Genomic DNA, 18,945 nt, shown 5'->3' with positions numbered 1-18,945 from the left:
TGTCTTTCCTGAGGACTTGACCCTCCCTGCTCTGCTCCATGTTTGGAAATATGTTTTTCTTGTGACCAAATGCAAATGTGAGACCGGACACACGCCCTTCATGCTGTGCAGGATGCTGGCAAATCACTGCTATGACAATGTGCTGCTTTGTTACAGCAGGAGTCTGCTCTCTCAAAAGTGCCCAGTGTCTGATCAATTGGTATTTTCCCATACTACCTTGTAAATTCTCCCTATGAGTCATGCTATGCCATACTTGTTTTTGGGACACCTTTCCCTCCACCTGACCTGGTAAGAATGCAGTGGTCAAGGGAAGAAGGCTTCAGGAGAACTGAGTGTTTTCAGGCAGCTGTGAATGAAGAGAAGCTGTATGTGTCTTCCAAGATGCTGCTGAACTGGTGCACTGGTGTTTACTGAGAGGAAAATACAGGGATTTTTTCCTAGTGCAGTAAGGGATGAGGAGCTATCAGCTCCATTTCAGAGACCATATGAAGCCTGATGGCTAGTATTGCCTGATTAGATCAGCTTGAGAGGGAAAACACATTCTTCTGCTTGGGTTTGGGAAAGGTCACTTTCAAAGCACTGGGTGTCTCTTATCCAGAGGCTGCACAGTTTTGCCCATACATTTCCATTTATGCTCTGCATGACACTGGGGGTTTTTTTGGGTGGTTTGTGGTTTGGGTTTTTTTGGCTTTTTTTAATAGAAATTATAGAACTGATCAAACAAGGTGAAGAAAAATAAATGTTTGCAACATACTTCAGTCGGATTTAGGCCAAACTGATCCAGTCATTTCACCATGTTCAATAACATCCATGAGGTGTGTCTGAGGACGGAGAGAGCCAAAGACATTTTCATAAGTGAAAGATGATTGCTGATTCCCAGGGATCCCATTGCTTCCAACTGGGATGGGCTTGGGAGAGCACACAGCAGCACCTGGTGGTGACCTAGTGATGGCAGCCTCCAGAGTGCCCTCTGCTTAAGGAATCTCTGTCATGCACTACTGAGTGCATCATCACAACTCAGCTGCAGGCCATGTGACACATTTCAGCCGAGGTCACCCCGAGCCAGGGTTTGCATCCCCTGATGCAGGAACTCAGTTCTGAGTGGACTCTTACTGCACTTCCCTTTTCCCAGTCACCAAATGAGTAAAACACTACTCCCCTTCTCCTAACACAGTTTCCCTTCACTTGTTCTTTGCTGACCTCAGTCCATCAGGCGTCTGCTGTTTTGGATTTTTCCAGTTCATAAGCCTCCCCATGTGCTCTGTAGTAAACAGATATTTTATGTACTTGTCTTGGTTTACGTGGAACCTATCCATGATGGACTTATGTTAAATGCTATATGTAGCATACAAATGTGAATTTTTTGTAATCATGACATATTTTTATCATCTTTTACAAGATCATCTGTTGTTTTAGTGTGTTTTAGTTTCAAATTATGTACACAAACCCAGGTAAAATACAGATAAGAGGATTGATATTTTCCAGATTTGTATCACAGAATGTACTTTGTGGTTTAGTCATTGAAAAAAGCACGTATATTTAAATGCTTTCTAATGCTCATAGGTATTTCTGTGGAATATGTAACATTGTTTAAAAATTTTACTTTCTCAGGAACAAAGATATCAAAATTATGCCTGGATAGAAATCTTCCATGCAATGAAGGGCCAAAAAAATCTCAGTGTGTGATTAATTAATCCAATTTTGATTTTTGTGTCTGTGTGTGCAGAGCCAGCTGCCCAGACTTTTTTCAGGAGGAGAAGTTAGAAGCTTTCTGATGAGTGGTCTGAATTTGAGGACTGACTGAAAACTTGAGATGGCAGGAAAATACACAGGTAAAATGTCAGGGAGCTGGATATCATGTTGTCTGCTGCTGTCAGAAACTGCCTCTTCCCTTTTTTTTTTTGGTTTGTTTTTTTGGTTTTTTTTTTTTGTTTGTTTGGTTTTTTTGTGTGTTTTTGTTTGTTTGTTTGTTTGTTTTGGTTTTTTGTTTTGTTTTGTTTTGTTTTTGTTTGTTTGTTTTGTTTTTTGTTTTCTTTTGTTTGTTTGGAGTTTTTTTTAGTTTTGTTTTGTTTGAGATTGGATGCATCTATTTTAGTGACACTAGCAAAAGTGGCCTTTTGAAGTGACTTCCTAGAAGTGGATGGAATCAATGATTTTGCCTTGAAGAAAATTCAAGGACATGTCCCTTAGTAGTGGCTTGGTGAAGAATTTTTGCTATCTGCTGTTGACAAAAGTTGCTTCCTCTGCTTCAAAAAGCCCAGTTTAGAAGTGCTCAGTGACTCAAATAGTGAGAAACCATAATTCTGATCTGGTGTCCCACTGAGTCTAACAGACTGATCCTTTAAGGGGGCTGTATGGAAAGAAGAAAGGAGTTATTGATTGTGCCAGAGAATTTTCCCAGCATGGAGTAATTGCCCCCAGGGAGGTGATGGCTGCATCATCAGGCAGAGTGAGGGCCAGTGGCTCTCTAGGGAAGGTGGTGTCTCAAGGTTATTTTTCCCTGAGATTCTCCTTGGGGTTGGTGTTCCCCAAGGTAATAAGGGTTCCCCCAAGGTTACTGTTCCCTGGGAGTTTCCTCTGGGTTGCTGTTCCCAGAGGTAATAAGGTTTTCAGTCTTCTCTTTGCCCTAAGTGTTACACACCAGAGGTAGAGACGACAAGTTGAGTCTGCCGGTGCACATTTCCAAGGTTGTTTATTCTTCATTATCTCACTTCTTTTTCAGCTCTGCCAGGCCTCCCTGGCAGGGTACCTTATCTTAGTTCCTTCTCAGCTCTGTGAGGCATCCCCAGCAGAGCAGGACACGCGGCAGACTGGGCGGATCAGAGAGCCCCGCACCTTAAGTACAGTACCCCTGACCCAACCACTGTCCGAGATGTACTTTTTATTTACAAAATTGTACCAATACCTACTACCTATGCTAACATGTCATTTCTACTCTAAACCAATCCTTGAGATCCAACTCAGCAGAAAATGGGGGACGAGAGCAAGAACAAGGAGCACAGGGGCCACTCCCCAATTCCTCCATCTTGTCTCTTCAACCCCATATACTGAGAATCCTAGATTCTACATTTATATTCTATGATAAACTAGCTACTACTTATTTTGAATTCTCTCAGCTTGTGATTCTTCATACAATGTGGGCATTCACTCCCATGGACAGGGATCAGAGGCAGTGTCCTCCTGGGCTCTGTGTGAGGCTGGTTGACCCCCATGTACAGATCCCAGACCCCCCTGGTCTGGTCTCCAAACCCTCCAGGGTGGCCAGAGGGATGTTCTAGACTCCAACAGTGATGCTGGGAGCCAGGAGGAATATCACATCTTCCCCTCCTGTGTGCAACACTGCCCACACATTTATCAGCAAAGACCTGTCACTAGCAGGCTCTGCTGCCTTAATAACTGAGAGGGAAGCTGCTGGCAAGACAACACTGAGCAGGGGTCAGACTAATTAGAGGCCAAACTAATTAACTTTCCTGGGAGAGCAAATATCTTGGATTATTGGGAGTAGCTGCATTTAATGTTGCTGAGCTTGGGTATTTGGTGGGAAGGTTATGGGAGACATAACTCAATCATTTCCAGAGTGCTCCTGTGTCAGAGGGGTCAGTTGTCTTGGAAACTTTTTAGCTTGGAATCAGTCTGCTGCAATGGGAAGGCAGGGTTGGGTGCTGCCTGGCATTTCTTGCAGGCAATTCACACGTTTCAAGTGTCAGCTCCAGTCAGGAAAGAATTTCTTGGCACTTAATTTGCTTGTTGTGTGTGTTTGTGTGTTGGCAGATAGCGCTGTGTTTGCGAGGCTGGTTTACTGAGGAATTGCACTGGTGGGTGAGGAACTGGGGCTGGGAACAGCCTGGAGGTGACATAAAAGCCTGACCTGCCACCCCTCTCCCACCAATACTTTCTCTGTACTGTCTCTGCATGGTGGCACATGCCTCAGAGGTAAGCGGGTATTTTGAGAACACAGCATCTTGGCAAGACGTATTTCAGGCTACTTGTAAATTCTGAAAACATCTACCATGTTTGCTACATTGGCTCCCCTGCAACAAATATCCCAGATTACAACTTACGGTTATTGTCAGCATTTTCACTGGCTAATAAGCACTGTTTTCTAGAGAGGTTTTTATTACTTTTCTATCAAAATTTACAAAGCAAAAATTTGTCCAGCTTCTCACAGAATGGTAAGGTTTTTAAACTCTTAGGTAGGCGTGTAATCAATATCCATCCTTTTCCAATCCATCCTTTTAGGTTTGTTTTGATGTAGTTATGTTTCTTTTTAAATGAATCCCATTGACATATATTTTTTTCTCTTTCTGATGATGCCAGATTATCAACCTCTAACGTTTACCTGGAATGATTAATTATTTAAAGTATGCAAAAGAAAATACAGGAGCAGCACAATATAGTGAAAGTCATAGGCATCTCTGTATTTTCATATTTTCAAATAGTGGTTTTACTATGGTTGCTTGATTTGCATTTTCTTACAAGTTCCAGAGAAGCTGATGCTGTCCTGAAATACCTAAGGGAGCAAAGAAATGAGGGGCCATTGGTTTCTGAGTGGGTGGTGTAGATGTAGGTCACCTGATGATTGCACACTTGGAATTAAAGGCTGGTACATCTCTCTATGGTAGGTAAATTCAAGAATGCCCTGCAAGCAGGTACACATGCATAAGTGTGTTGTGTAGCCTAAACACTTGATGTAGCATCATTTTATTCAAATGAGGCTATTATCTGGTGAAGAGAGATATTTTTAGCAGAGTTGGAAGGATACTATGCAAAGAAGATGGTGGTGAGGTTATTCATTCCCAGTTTTGGAATGGGTCATAGCAGCCATGTCCTCATTTTGGATCATGTTGTCCTTGGGTCACTTTCCCAATTTAGCTTCCTTTTTCCTGTTTACTACAGCTCTGCATACTGCAGAGCCAGAACTTCACCCAGGAGCAGAGAATGTTATTTTGGTTGTAGCTGCTCTGCAAAGTTAGATTGCAGTTATTTTATCACCAGCTTCCCCTTATTTTAACACCAGCTTTCCTGCTCAAGAAGCTGGGATAGCTGAGCTGCCCTTTCCTGGTGTTCTCAGAATGTACATTTTGGAAGGCTTACTAAAACACTGTTTTTCCCAGTCAGTTTGAAAGAACTCAAGCTTGTATGCACAGAAGAGATCTTTTAATTCAGATATTCAGTCTACATTAAGAAACTGGCTTAAATAGAGTTTTAATCTAGAAACATATCCTTTGAGGAGCCATGATACCAGTAGCTTCAAAGTAAAACTAGTGTGTATGGCTACATATTGTGTAAGATATGAAAATTTCTCACTGCAGAAGCAGAATGTTCTATTTGAGTCTGTATTTCCCCTAAAATGTCAATTGAAGATTTTGTTTTCGTGTTTTCTAGGACTAATCAAAGATTCTGATGATATAGTCAATCTCATGAACCCTAAATTTTTCATTTTTGCTGAAAAAGATGACTTCATTCCCCTTCATCAAATATGCTAATAACCTCCATCATCTTTGATTTCTGCATGTTTAATTTGCATTCTAAAGTGTGAGTTAAAACTCAGCCTCCTAATAGTGAAGATCAAAAGAACAAGCAGAAAAATGGAACTAGACATAGAATGGCTAATGTAACCTAGGCAAAGAATGAAATCTATCTACCTATATATATTTTTAAGTCTCTTTCTTTTGTAAAAGTATGGTTACTAACCCAAGTATAAAAGCTTTATCAAAATTCCACTGCTGTTTTGGAGTAATCTACTCAGGGACCTATCCTTTGCTGTATGACGCTTTTTTCTATTGGTCCTAGGAACCCATAAACCAAGCAGGATGTGCTGCATTGCATCCATATGTGTCTGTTTGAGGCTTTTTTTCAGTTATAGTGTGTGTGGCACTGTCATATTTCACATATAGGAAATACCTTTGTTATGTCCATGAATTTGCAATTGGGAGGCCTCCTTTCAACAAATTTTCTAGAATCTGACTGCAAAAGTGGATGTCACGCTTTAAAATGCTTTGAAATATTCTCCGGTTTCTTGAGATTTGTATTAATGTTTGAAGTTAGACTAATGGTAAAATTAATCTGTGTATTATGACCCTTGATCACCTATGTTGCAAACAAATCACAAGGCCAAAATTTAGGAACACAAACACATTGTTTGGTGTTATAAATCTCAATCAGATATTCCAATTTGAAATAATAATTTGGTTTATTAATAACAAATCAAATCACAGAATTTCGATAGCCCACCACCAGCGGAGAAACTTGACAGAGTTTTCCCGGGAAATGTCAAGGGTGAACTGTGAGATACAGGGTCTGGCAGCCTGCTATCTCCCCCAACGGTTCACAAATTAGCCCCGTTCAGGGCTTGGTTTTTATACACTTTATTCCGCCCCTGGCAATATTTCCCCATATTTCCCATTGTTTCCCCACCAACTATACAAATTCGGGAGTTTCCCCAACCAAGCAGAAAAGAGTTCTTTTCTTAGTTCAAGTGTTAATGTCCAATTTCAACAGGTCCTCATAGTTGATGAGTGGTCACGATATCGAGGATGTGGCTTGATGGTCCGTGGAGGTCGCACCCAAGGTGTGAGTTGCTGGTGCCAGCTTATCTCCGGAGGTCCCCTCCCTGGTGCTTGGGCAGCCGCGGGCTTTCCCAGAAAACTCCTTTGTTCTTTTCTGAGTGGAGGCGCCGGCTGTCTCAAGGTGGTCAGTTTTACCATCTGCTGCAAAATCTCTTAAAACATAAACTTTTACCTGATATAATTTTATACAGTTTTATAAATTTCCATTTTATCATAAGAACATGAATTAACCATTCCACGTTTATAACATTTGGTGAAGCCCATTTAGAGAGAGGAAGCTTTTTTGGACTTGTAGCCTGGTGGCAGATCTGTATTTAGCAGATGATGTAAGGGAGCACATCTTGTTTCAAAATTTGTGGCTAGGATTATTCAGAGGGGATTCTACTTTCTTGGGTTACCTGTGGCTCTGTGAAACACTGTAGATTCCTAAACTGATTAGTTTAGGAATTGAAGTGTGCAACGCAATGGGCAGACAGGACATTTTCATGTGAGGCTTACAACCATGGCTGCTGCCTGAAGAAGTCTCACATGTCAAAAGCAATCTGTGTTTTTGCATGATGTATCTTGTTCCTTAGTTTTTCTGTCAGTGATATGACAAGATTCTCCATGTTGCATCAGCTCAAGACTGCATCCACCTCAGCACCCACCCTCGGCTTCTGGCCAGCAGTAGAGAATATCCCTCATTGCTAAATACCCTGACAACCTTTGCTTTGGGGGATTTCTGAGCTAGAAATTTCTAATGCTGCTCATGCAACTGTGTCAAATGGCCACTGGTGGACCAAGAGTCTGTGGATTTGCCACGCTCTTTTGGAACTGACTTGAACTATTGAGCTCCAGCATGCCTTGTGACAGTGACTTCCATGGTTTCATTATGCCTCATAATTAAGAAGGGAGAAAGGCTCGTGATCATCAGTTTAAACCCAGCTGCCTCATGTCTTCATTAGGAGCTGGTACTTCTAAAGCTGTAAAAAAACCAAACATGAGTGTGTGTCCCTTTTCACCTTTTTGGTGCTACAGATAAAGACTGTATGTCATTTAAATGGAGTGAAAATGTAATTTAGGGAAGTCTTAATTTTACTAATGACAGTCTCTCAAATTAAATATACTGTCAGAGAAATATTTATTGTGTCTCTCATGTAAAGATAGTCAACAGTACTAATGACCTCTATTTCTCTTAATGGGATTGTAAAGGTTTTCCTCCCTTACATGCTGCTAATGTCTCTCCATCTTTCCCATGGGGAGGCCTTCAGAGAATTCTGGCCTGAAACTGCTGATTAACTTTTGATTTCCATGTGACACCACCTATATGTAATAATATAACCCCAGTGTTTCCTGGGTGATACAGCTGTCATAACACATATTTTCCAGGAGAGGAATGCAGAAGTCTGGAAGTGTATTATGCTTTAATTACCCCAATGCCAAACCTGGATAAGTCCACATTCATGGTGTTCCATTAGCGTTAGAAGGTTAGTTAACAGGGAGAGGACAATCAGGACATCTATTTAGAGAACAGCAGTCATTCATAAATTCTGGAATGGCATGTGAACTGTAACACTAACACTGTGACTAAGCAAAAAGGAGAAAAATTCCAAAATGACATGCAGTATTTTTGTGAAATGAAAGGGTAGATAGCTACCAAGCCATATTATCATAGTTATTTTATAAATGTGTATATTATATATGTGTGTGTACTTTTATATACATATATATACAAACATTATATATATTATCATAATTACTACAATTACAGCCAAATCTTCATGATCAAAATGTAAGCCCCTCAGTAAAAGCTGGAAATGTGAGATGTGAAAGAGGCACGTGTTTACAGTGTGAGGCCAAATGCATGTACGGAGATCATGGATGAGCTGAATCAAGTTTTGAGTTCTAAATGAAAAACCAGCATGGATTGCCCATCAAGGAACATGAAATAACAGGAAAGGAAATTAAAAGCAGTTTAGTTTCCAAAGTTTAATGTTAATATTAAGGCAAAGAGGAATAGTCTTACCTATAAAGAATTATTTCCAGGACCACATGATTAAGAAAGTGGAAATGTGGTTAAATAGCTCTAGTGGAGTAGAAGTTCTGCAGGCATTGCTTCCATTTTTGTTTTCTAGGAGTGATGAAAACGTATAATTGTTCTCTCATTTATTTGACTGCTGTTCTCTAAAGTTGACGTGGAGCACCTAATGTGTGTGCTGTAATTTGCAGCACACCAGTGGGAAGAACCAAAAACCTAAAACAAAAGGCTTGGGTTTTGAGCCTTATGACTTTGCTCTGGAATTCTTGGATAGGCTTTTTTTTTTTTTTTTTTTCATTTTTTAGCTTTATTTTAGAGATTGCAAACCAAGAGCACTAAGTTACTTAGAATATGAGCAAACAGCTTATATATGAGAACTAAACTGTAAGACAAAAGTGTGGTAAACTAGCGTGCATTTATTCCACTTTAAAGATGCACCTCTGTGGAAACAGGGAATTTTGGATTGCTAATATATTTAGCTGACGGTCTTTAAAAAATAATCCTAATAATCCCATAAAAATAAAATCGGGAGAATGGGAAGGTTAGCCAGAGACTAAAAATGAAAAAGAGAACAAAAAAGAATAAATTATGCTGTGATAAGATAAAAACGTCTGTATTTTAAACATTTATTGTATAGCATGGAGGTACAGCAATCTAGAAAGCTCTTACTTTTTTACATGCTATTATTTTGATTCTGAAGAGAAAATACTTTTCCTGTAGTGTATAAGCTTTGTCTAGTACAGAGCTTTGAAATGACTTCTGTACTTCACTGCCTCACCCTGGTGACTTTGACTGTGCCTTTTACCCGTGGGTGAATAATCTCAGGAACGAATTGTGCCAATGTAGTGTTTAAAAGTGGTTTTTTTAAACAAAGAAACACCCATTAAAAAAAAAAAAAAAAAGTGTTTTTTTTTTCTACATGGACTAAATCAACACTTTTTCAAAACTGAAAGAAAAAGCCCTCCAGGGGTGAATACCATTTCGTGTAAGCCCAGAAGGTTTGGGACTGAACTCCTGAGCTGCAGCAGCTCCTCGGGACAGCACAGCCCGCCTGCGGTGAAATAAATGAGCAGCCCCGTCCCTCGGCGGGCACAAAGATAAAGGCAGGCGCTTATGTAACTCTTGTAGAGGAGCCTGAGCCTTGCGCTCCCTCCTTTCGTTTTGTGAGCGCTTCTCTTGGGGATCCAGCTCGGCCGTGACCATCCCCGCTGAGCTCCCGCATCCCGCTGCCGCTGTCTCGCACGCTCGCAGGGCTGCAGGTATGTGTAGGGTCCTTTGGTTTGTTTTTTTTTTTAAACTCGTGGCTTTTTTTTCCCTAGAAACGTAGAACAAATGCTTGCGAGGCGTGACTCAGCATGCTCGGGAGACTTTCATTTTTTTTTTTTTTTTTTGCAGGCAGAGTGCAAGCTCATTTAAATGGAATCGGGGGTTACTTTCTCCCTCCTCCCCCCCCCCCCCCCCCCATCCCTTTTTATTTTATTATTTAAGTATTAGAAAAGCATGTTAGAAATTGAAAAAGATGCTATTTGTATGTACTGCAGAAGATGCAGAAACATTGAAGGGTCTTGCCTACAGAGCTTGCAAGTCTGTATGGCTCAAAAACAACACAAGCCAATGCTATCCCTCATGTATCAGGAGATGTTTTCATCAGTGAATACATCTACGTCTTTAAATCATGTTCTATGTGTTGCTTTATGAACATATCAAATGTTCTCAAAGCCTTTGAGGATATACTGGTAAGGGCACTGTATTTGTGTTTCTGGAGTTCTGAAATAAATGTTTATTTAATATTTAATCCCTGGTTTAGTTACATTTTCTGATTTAGTCTAATAAAAATGAAACAGTTTATGAATTGAAAATTAGTTATGAACGTTTTCCTATTATATATTTGCACTGTATTTTGCCTTATATGCTCATTTATTCTTTCATTTTTTCCTTGTAAACTTATTTTAATTTAGAAGTCCTATATGTGAGACCACAGCATGTAGGGAAAAAAGGGACACTTAGAGGTGTGGCTTATTTTAAAAAGAAAAGGTAGGGTACTAGAATGGAAGTGTGCCCAGAGATAATACAGCTTTCAAATATGACACAGCTTGTCTTGAACTGATCTGAACTGATCTGCAAAAATGAAATCTCCTGGTATCTGCAGTCTAGCCCTGGTGATACTGCTTGGGAGATTCTGAATTTTAAAGTCTGTAAATCCAGAGTATATTGGCCTCTAGAATTCTGTCCTAGAATTCTGTCTCTAGAACTTTTCTGGCTGCTGAATTGTTTGTTGGCTTTCCTAAAGCTGTCCCTGTACTGCCACAAATCTTTAAGTCCCACTTGTCCAGGGACAGTTCAGTAATCTGTTTTTTCCTGTTTCTGTATTTTTGATACAGTTGAGTTTGAAGATCCTTGTTTCTTTACTAGCAAAGTTTCTATGGTAATACAAATGATTTATCTGTAGAGAGGTTGGGCAAAGCTTTATCTAAATTCTTCCCATGTTCTTGAATCATTTGTGGATGGTCTGTGAATATTCAAAGGAGTTATTCATGTCTGTTCACTTGGTTAACCTAAGCTTGATGGCAGATAATCATTAACTTGAGTCTAAGGAGCTACATAAAGGTGTGTTAGATTCTGCTGGTACTTTTTGACCTTTGTAAGTTACTTGTTTGTTTTCATTTAAGCAACACTTTGAAAAAAATTAACCATACTCTACTCTTACCTTCTTGATAAAAGATTTAGCTCAACTTTAAGATTTTCGGTTTTTATGTTCAGTTTACTTTTTTCCTGTCTTGGAGTTTTAATGCATTCTTTATTTAATATTAAAGAAATACAGTTTTATACTCTGACTTGTGCTGGTACATTTTTCTCGGCATCTTTCTTAAGTATGTGCCTTCAAAATTCTGCAACATCTGAGGCTAAAGCTGTTTAGAAAAAGGGTTTATTGACACTGACATTTTCAGTTATGTAACATTGGAGTCCCTGGATGAAAATATAATGCTTAATCTATGTGCAATTATATCTTTCTACACAGTAGCTGGTTTGTTTTTTTTTTTTTCAAAATGCTGAGTCTTGTATTAGGCCTTTGCTGTCTACTAAAGAAGGCTATGCACTCTTGACAGGAAATACACATGATGAAGAGTGGAAGGACTGGCTTCACTGCTATGTAAACAGTTTGTGATGGTTGCCTTGCTGCTTGCCCATAACTTTGGTTTTATTGTACTACTCATTGTAGGCCATGGAAATCCTAGCATGCACCAGGTCCCTGCTGAAGACTTCATAACATAAGAAACTCTAACAAGAACCTTATTTATGTTAAATAACCCAATGGACTTATTGACTAATGCTTCATTTTAGACCAAACAGTAATGAGCATGTTCATCCTATTACTGTAGTGATTAAAAAATTCAACAGCCCCATGACACTGCTATCTTTTGATGTTTTTCAGTGTGGCATGCTTTGATATTCGGTACTGAATATTTTTTGTTCTTCAGTATCACCCATGGCCAATGAATCGAGGCCCTGCCCGTGTGACATTGGAGACAGGTTTGACTATGGAGGCCGTGGGCAGGAGGTGCAAGTTGGGCACATCAAGGCGTATGTCTGCAAACCTCCTGCCAGCACCGACAGAGCCGTCATTGTGATTCACGATATATTTGGATGGCAACTCCCGAACACCAGATACATAGCTGATATGCTAACAGCTAATGGATACATGTAAGAAAGTGTCTTTTGTCTTTTCAAAGTGTCTTTTTAATAATAAGAAAGTTTGTTGAACTGTTTCCTGTTTTCATATAAACCATACAAACACAAATAATTTCACAGTCATTCTTTACCCCTTTCTCCAAGGAGCTTTCTGATAAAATAGTGAAATAAGTCTAAAAAAAAAAAAAAGAGTGTTCTTACCATAATGAGTTAGTAGACAAGCACAGAAGAACAGAGAGGAAACAAAATTTTCTTGTTTTGCATCTTTCATCCTCCATGAGCCTTAAGCAGCCTGCTGCCTCCCTGCCTCTGTGCAACTTGGCTGTTATGGCAAAAATTCCAAAGAAGCTGAAGATCTTTCTATGAAGGCAAAGTGCACTAGCCTGTGCCAAATAGAGAAACAAACTCTCAAATATGTGAAAAGCACGTTGAGTATCCTCTTTCCTGCATTACTGTGTTAGTATTCCTTCTAGGCTAAACATATGTACCGTGTAAATTGCAGTTTCTTTGCTTTGGTTTTAGATTTCTTTTTTTAAGTTTGGTAGAAAATCACTGAGGATTTTCAGTTACAGTTAACTATTTATCAAATTAAGTAATGAATTTTAACAGGGCAAAATGTAACTGGAAATTATACTGTCTTCTTATTAGATGTAGAAAATTATTGAGGGTTGCTGGTATGATGCTTTGGTGTGGGTTAAGTACTATGCATTCAGCAAAATGAATTTGTTGTGTTGTACATATGGTTTTCCCTTTAATCCTTTTCCAGTATGATGTCATGGACATAAAATATTTTCATATTTCTTGCAGAGCCATCTGCCCAGATTTTTTTGTGGGACAAGAAGCTTGGAAACCTTCTAATGACTGGGCATCTTTCAATGACTGGGTGAAAACACGAGATGCTGGCAAAACAGACAAGTACAGCCATTGTTCCTTGTCCACTGAGGGGACATCCGTATTTCATAGGAATTTTTGCCTCAGTGAAAATGTAAAATTAGATGCTAAGTTACTAGTGGGTCAAATATAGCTGGATGTCCACAAATACGAATTTCATGCAGCTCATGGGACAAACACATGGTTATGTGAGTGGTGCTTTAGGGATAAAAGTAGACATTTAAAGAATAAAAGTGCCAGTGTTTGTCTGTACAGAAAGTAGAAGCAAAGTGAATAACTCAAAAGAAAAGAACCAGCAGAGGCTAGAAAATTCAGCTCACTCCAGCCACTTCCATCCCTCAGAAAGGCACACAAGTTCCATGGATTTTAGATAGGGTGTAAATGCACACACTATGTAACAAGGGAACATTTCTTCTGCTCCCCATCAGATCACAGTTGTTCAAAGCATACTGCTTTCCCACTTTTCTGTATTTTCCCCAGTTTTATCTGACACATAGCTTGATTGCATAAAGTAACTGCTGATTTAGACAAAACACTTTCAAATTTGCTTTCACAGTTTTATAAAATATTTGTCATCCTTGTGAGAGATGATTTGCATATAAGCCACATTTGTGACAACAGGATGTTCTTGACTGGCTGTGTGTCTCAAACTTTTGTGTTAGCCTATATGGTAACTACTGCTATTTGTGAAATTAATTGGACTGCTGTTCATAAATCACCTCATGTCCTAGTAACAATGATTTGGGAGACTGATTTTCTCCTTTGTCTTCTCCCCTGGAGTTTGTCTTGTACTTTACAAATGAATAACAATAAAGCAGTGTTGTGGGTTGACCCCAGCCAGCAGCCAACAACCTGGACTACCACTCACTCACTCCCACCTGAGAAACAGGAGACGGAATAAGGGAAACAAAGCAATCTCATGGGCTGAGATAGAGACAACTGGATAAGTAAGGGAAAGAGAAAAACCAGGAGTGGTGCAAAGACAGTCACTCCATCCCAGAAGCAGACTGATGCCCACCCAGTCTCTGAGCAGCAGCCACCAAGGAGACCAGAGAAACAGGGCTAGAGCCTTAATTCCCTTTCATTTGCCTGTCTCAGAGAAGTTGATGTCGTCCTCAAGTATCTAAAGGACCAATGTGGTGCAAAGAAGATTGGTGTCATTGGGTTTTGCTGGGGTGGAGCAGCAGTGCAACATCTGATGCTGAAAAATCCTCATTTAAAGACCGGAGTGTCCCTCTATGGTAAGCCTGAAATACCTGCTGCATTCTGAGCAGAATACCAGTGCAGGAGGCAATTCTGTAGGGCTATTGCTGTAACAAAGTTCAGTGTGACATCCAGTGGAACAAGGTGATTTTATTATAAATAATCTATAAGTGATTTGATTTTGCACACTCACATTTTTACACTTCAGTGTATCAGCAAGATCTATGCATATAGAGAGTGGCATGACCAGGATCACATCTGTGAACATAGTGCCAAGTGCCATGACCTCACTGTGGCTGAGGTTCCCCTTGGCTGGTGATGACAAAAGAGCTTCTAAGCACATCTTTTATCTCTTTTAGAGAGTGGTCCCTCATTACTAATAGGAACCATTTTTAACTCTCTGTTTTAACCCTGGACTCTCACACATTACTCAATGCATTTGTGCTGCCTTTTATATTTTTGTATTAACCTCTGTACTTCTACAGAACCCAGACCAACTTTTATTAATTAGAGGTGAAAGCAAATTGAAGGTATTTTTCCAGAAAGAATTTTGGGATTGTTTTGCTGCACTGATATGCTGATCAGTTGAGTCAATTCAACAGTGTTACTTGCTAATATTTTACTTTTTTTGTTGTAATAATCTCAGGAATGAAAAGGGTAGCCAGGTTGGTTAGTTCTACTGTAACTTTTATTCAAATATATTTGAATAGTCAAAATTACAATGCCAGTTTGTCGTGGAACCATATCAGTGTAAATATATGTACACTGAAATTGTAGCCATGTATGTGGAATGATGAATATTTACAGTTATCTTAAAAATGGTCTTCCCAAGCCAGAGGTGAGCAGTTCCAAAGTGTCCATCTCTCACAGAACCCTGTCTCTAACAGGGTCTCAGAAGCAGTTGCTCTAAGCAACCCACAAAAATGGGGCAAGTGTAACAATTCTTCCCTGCTTTTTTTCCCCCAGAACTGGTCTCTGGTTTCTTTTTCACACAACTGATGTTACCTTTAATGACATTGCCCACATTCCACAACAGAAGGGACTTTTAAGCAGAGTGTGTTAAATTCCATTACAAAGTGATCAGCTGTAACTGATGAAATGTCTCCAAGTTTCACTGTATAGATCTTGTAGTGTTTAACTACTTTAGGTGGCATAACTTATTGGATGTATGTTTTCTTCTTCCTTAGGAGTGATCAGCCGTTTTGAGGACAAACACAGTTTGCTGCATCCTACTTTCTTCATTTTTGGTGAGAAGGATGACATCATTCCATTGGAGCAGGTGAGTTTCCCATCACAGATATTTGCCTTTTTAATGCTTTTCATGCTTGTTTTGTAATTTGTTTTTTAATGAACAAAAAGTAGAAAACTTATTTGCATTTTTCTTTCTCTTTCACTGAATCTTACACTACTTCTACGTGAATTTATGTTGTTTATCCCCAAATCAAAAAGTTTTACCATGACACTAAAAATATTTTCTGTTCCTGTTTGAAAATTTGGATGATTTTCATCAGTTCCTAGGAAAAGACCAAGAATCCAAAGAAAGCCTTTTGACAAGTTTAAGATAGGAGACCCTTTTTAGTGATACCAATGGTTCATAAAATGCCTGTTCCAATGGAATCACTTGTTGCAGGAGAATTAAAAAGATTCTGTGGCTATCCCTTTCCTTTTTCCACTGTCCTGAGATTCTCCTTTCTATTACTCTGTCAACAGCCTTTCTCTGGAGCCTGAGAGGAGAATGATTGAAGAAAGATAATTATCTGCCAAGGGGATCAAAGAGAAACGCATTTTTATTGAGTGATGTTGGTTTTAATTTTCCTAGCAGAAATTCCAGTCACTTTGAACTGCTGATTTTGCCTCAATTTCAAATTAATTTAAACTCTTGCTCCATTTTCTTTTATGTGAGGCCTATCAGCAGCAACTCATACAGTGTTCACTACATGATAACCTTCTCATGATGCTCAGCAGTAGGTTTTTTCCTTTACAAGTATTAATAGCAATCCATATCATATTTTTTTACATTTTATACAGTCACATGCTGGTATTTTACTGGGGAAAAAATCCTAGTTAAATAAAGCAAGTGCATCAACAGACATGCATTTAGGTATAAAATTAGCAGAAGAGAAAACAGTGGCAAGGATAAACTATGTCTGTCTTTCAGAAAAGTAAAAATTGAGGACAATTTTGGGACTGTAAATATAGAACATGTTAACTTTGTACTCAGCCAACATAGAATGTTCTGTGTTACAGGTCACCTCATTGGAGCAGAAGCTTAAACAAAACTGTAAAGTTGATTATGAAGTTAAAATTTACCCTGGACAGACACATGGGTTTGTGCATCGCAAAAGAGAAGATATCAATCCTCAAGATAAACCTTATATTGAGGAAGGAAGAAAGGATATGATCAACTGGCTGAATAAATATCTTTAGGTTAAATTAATGCCAATAAACAAAATCAACTGTTGTAGGAAATCAGAAAACAATACAGACTATATTGGTTAAAATGTTCTTACAACCATGAAAATATTTTGTAAAACTCTTCTGCAACAACACTAATTATTTGCACTTACCTTCTAAGTAGGGGCTTAGAAATGGCTTTTCAAATGCTGAAAGTTATAAATGTAAAGGTTTTTAACACTGGTCTTGTATATCTTAAAATTAATAGAATTTCATGTGGCATATTTTCTGGCACTTGAAAGTTTAATTTTTTTATATGAATGTCAAGATGATTAAAAATCATTGAAACTGCCCACACTTGAGAAATTCTCTCCTTAAAGCTGTGTTTAGCATTGTTTGGCTTAAGATTTTCAGCTTTTAGGTAAGTATAGTTCTGGGTTGGAAGGCTGGGAGATTTTCTTAAAAACAGAATATCCTACTCAGAATTCATGGAAAGAGAGATAGAAAAGGAAAGAGGAAAGACAATGGAAAGAAATGTATGTGAACAGAAAGGGAGCTGCAAAAAGTTGGGAACCATGACTGTGATTGCAGGAAATCACATAATTTCATGATTATCTTGATGCAAATGCTTCATCTCTCATGGTTTCAGGCATGAGTTTTATCTAAACCAACCTCCAACGTTACCTCCTCACCTCCACAAATCTTTCCTTTATCATCAGGTTTCTGTCTGCTGTGATTTAATTGGGTATTGTTTTTGCTAAGACACAGCCCATTCCAGTGACTGGGGGAACATGTTTCAGCTCCTTTGGACCCTCCCAGCGTAATTCCCAAAAACCATGGGTGAGGTCTTGCCTGTATTTGTGATGCTGAGGGAATAGATGTGGCAAAATATTCTACTTAACAATTGCCCATTTGCCCTGAGTATGTGTGAGCCCAGGGAACTTTCACAGAATATTCCCTTTACATTTTCAGCCCCTCCATGGTTTCCATTGCCCCACAACATTTTTTCTTTTTGAGTTTGCTGCTGCCAGCCATGCCTGACAGTTCCCTCAGGAAGTCACATTCCCTCTGGCTCTTACCTGCCTATCCTCGGCAGTGCTTCAACCATCCCTGCATTTTAACCCCCTTTTTCACACCACACCTTCCCTCCCGCAATGCACTCTGTATGTCCCATGAGAAAATAGTTCTCTCTGCACCACACTGGTTGATATTAAAGAAAATCTCCTGCCTTTCAAAAAGATTTCATGTGGACCTCTGAGGCAAAAATGCAGAATCTTCCTTTGTTCCTTGGTTCATGCCCTTGGTTAGTGATTATTGCTGCTCTGTTGGTTTGGACACTGCCCATTGTGTTTCCATCTTCTTGCTCAAGGGTTTCAGGAGAGATGAGCCTTGAGTTCTTGCTGGGTCAAGCCAGTGCAGGAAAAGCCTCTCCAGGTCTGCAGGGCACTGTCACCAGGAGTCATGCTGGAAGAAATAGTCCCTCCACACTGGAGGTGAGAAGATCCCTGATCCTGCCCTGGTGCTCAATCTGTGCAGATTCCCAGTGACTCAGAGACAGAGGGAAGGGCCTGACAGTGACTTCTGTGCTTCCTGCCAGTCCTGGCATGGATCTGTTCTCAGCAGGCAGAAGAGGAACAGCTTCCCAGGAGAGAACTGCAGACGCCTCCATGCACTGGCACAGGCACAGCTGATGCATGTGCCTGCCCAGCTCTAGGGGATGGAAGCATAAAAATGCACAAACCTTCCTGGGAAGAAGCAATGCAGGTTTGTGGTTCAGGTAATCTGTGAAGTGTAAATTCAATTCCCAGCTCTGGATTCATGCCCAGTTTATCAGGGTTGCTATGAGAACAGAGAGAGATGATGAAACTGAACTCTCTACAACTATTTTCTCATGTGGATTTTAAATAAAAGAGCCTTGGTTTCTCTGAAGGTAATGTTTTGGTTGGCAAACCTGGTCCAACCTGGTTTTTTTATGTGAATGAACAGATGTCTTAGGAAAGAGGGCTAAGTGTTGCCAAATTTTCCCTGAGATGGGGAAAGACTGTAAAACTGAAGAGTATTCTGCCAAGATTAATTTTCCTTAGAGAATTCAGAGTTGCTTGCTGTAGGACAGGTGTTATGTTTTATTATATATTTGTTTTTGTAGGAAAAAACAGAATGAGTGCATTAGCAAAGGTCATT

General features: G+C 39.5%; 1 protein-coding gene across 2 annotated transcripts; it reads left to right on the top strand.

The window, feature by feature from the left end:
• Positions 1-9,485: 9,485 nt before the first annotated feature.
• Positions 9,486-17,121, top strand: CMBL (carboxymethylenebutenolidase homolog). Of its 2 annotated transcripts, none has more exons than XM_063399854.1 (6): positions 9,486-9,845; positions 12,066-12,288; positions 13,084-13,191; positions 14,266-14,408; positions 15,558-15,649; positions 16,618-17,121. In XM_063399854.1, the coding sequence occupies exons 2-6, from the start codon at positions 12,074-12,076 to the stop codon at positions 16,795-16,797; spliced, it is 738 nt and encodes a 245-aa protein (XP_063255924.1). In that variant the 5' UTR covers positions 9,486-9,845; positions 12,066-12,073; the 3' UTR covers positions 16,798-17,121. The 2 variants fall into 2 exon arrangements, with proteins under 2 accessions (XP_063255924.1, XP_063255930.1); XM_063399860.1 differs by lacking the exon at positions 9,486-9,845 and adding an exon at positions 11,085-11,193.
• The last annotated feature ends 1,824 nt before the right edge of the window (positions 17,122-18,945 follow it).

The sequence above is a fragment of the Prinia subflava genome, chromosome 1 (assembly GCF_021018805.1).
Source record: "Prinia subflava isolate CZ2003 ecotype Zambia chromosome 1, Cam_Psub_1.2, whole genome shotgun sequence".
Taxonomy (NCBI): Eukaryota; Metazoa; Chordata; class Aves; order Passeriformes; family Cisticolidae; genus Prinia; species Prinia subflava.
The sequence above is the reverse complement of the archived record's forward strand: the minus strand, read 5'-3'. Positions and strand labels throughout refer to the sequence as shown.

Bases quoted from the DNA above. Each gene is read 5' to 3' on its own strand.
- CMBL (XM_063399854.1), top strand. From the start codon at position 12,074: ATGGCCAATGAATCGAGGCCCTGCCCGTGTGACATTGGAGACAGGTTT. The intron at 14,409-15,557 runs GTAAGCCTGAAA...CTTCTTCCTTAG, and splicing joins GACCGGAGTGTCCCTCTATG to GAGTGATCAGCCGTTTTGAG. The intron at 15,650-16,617 runs GTGAGTTTCCCA...TCTGTGTTACAG, and splicing joins ACATCATTCCATTGGAGCAG to GTCACCTCATTGGAGCAGAA.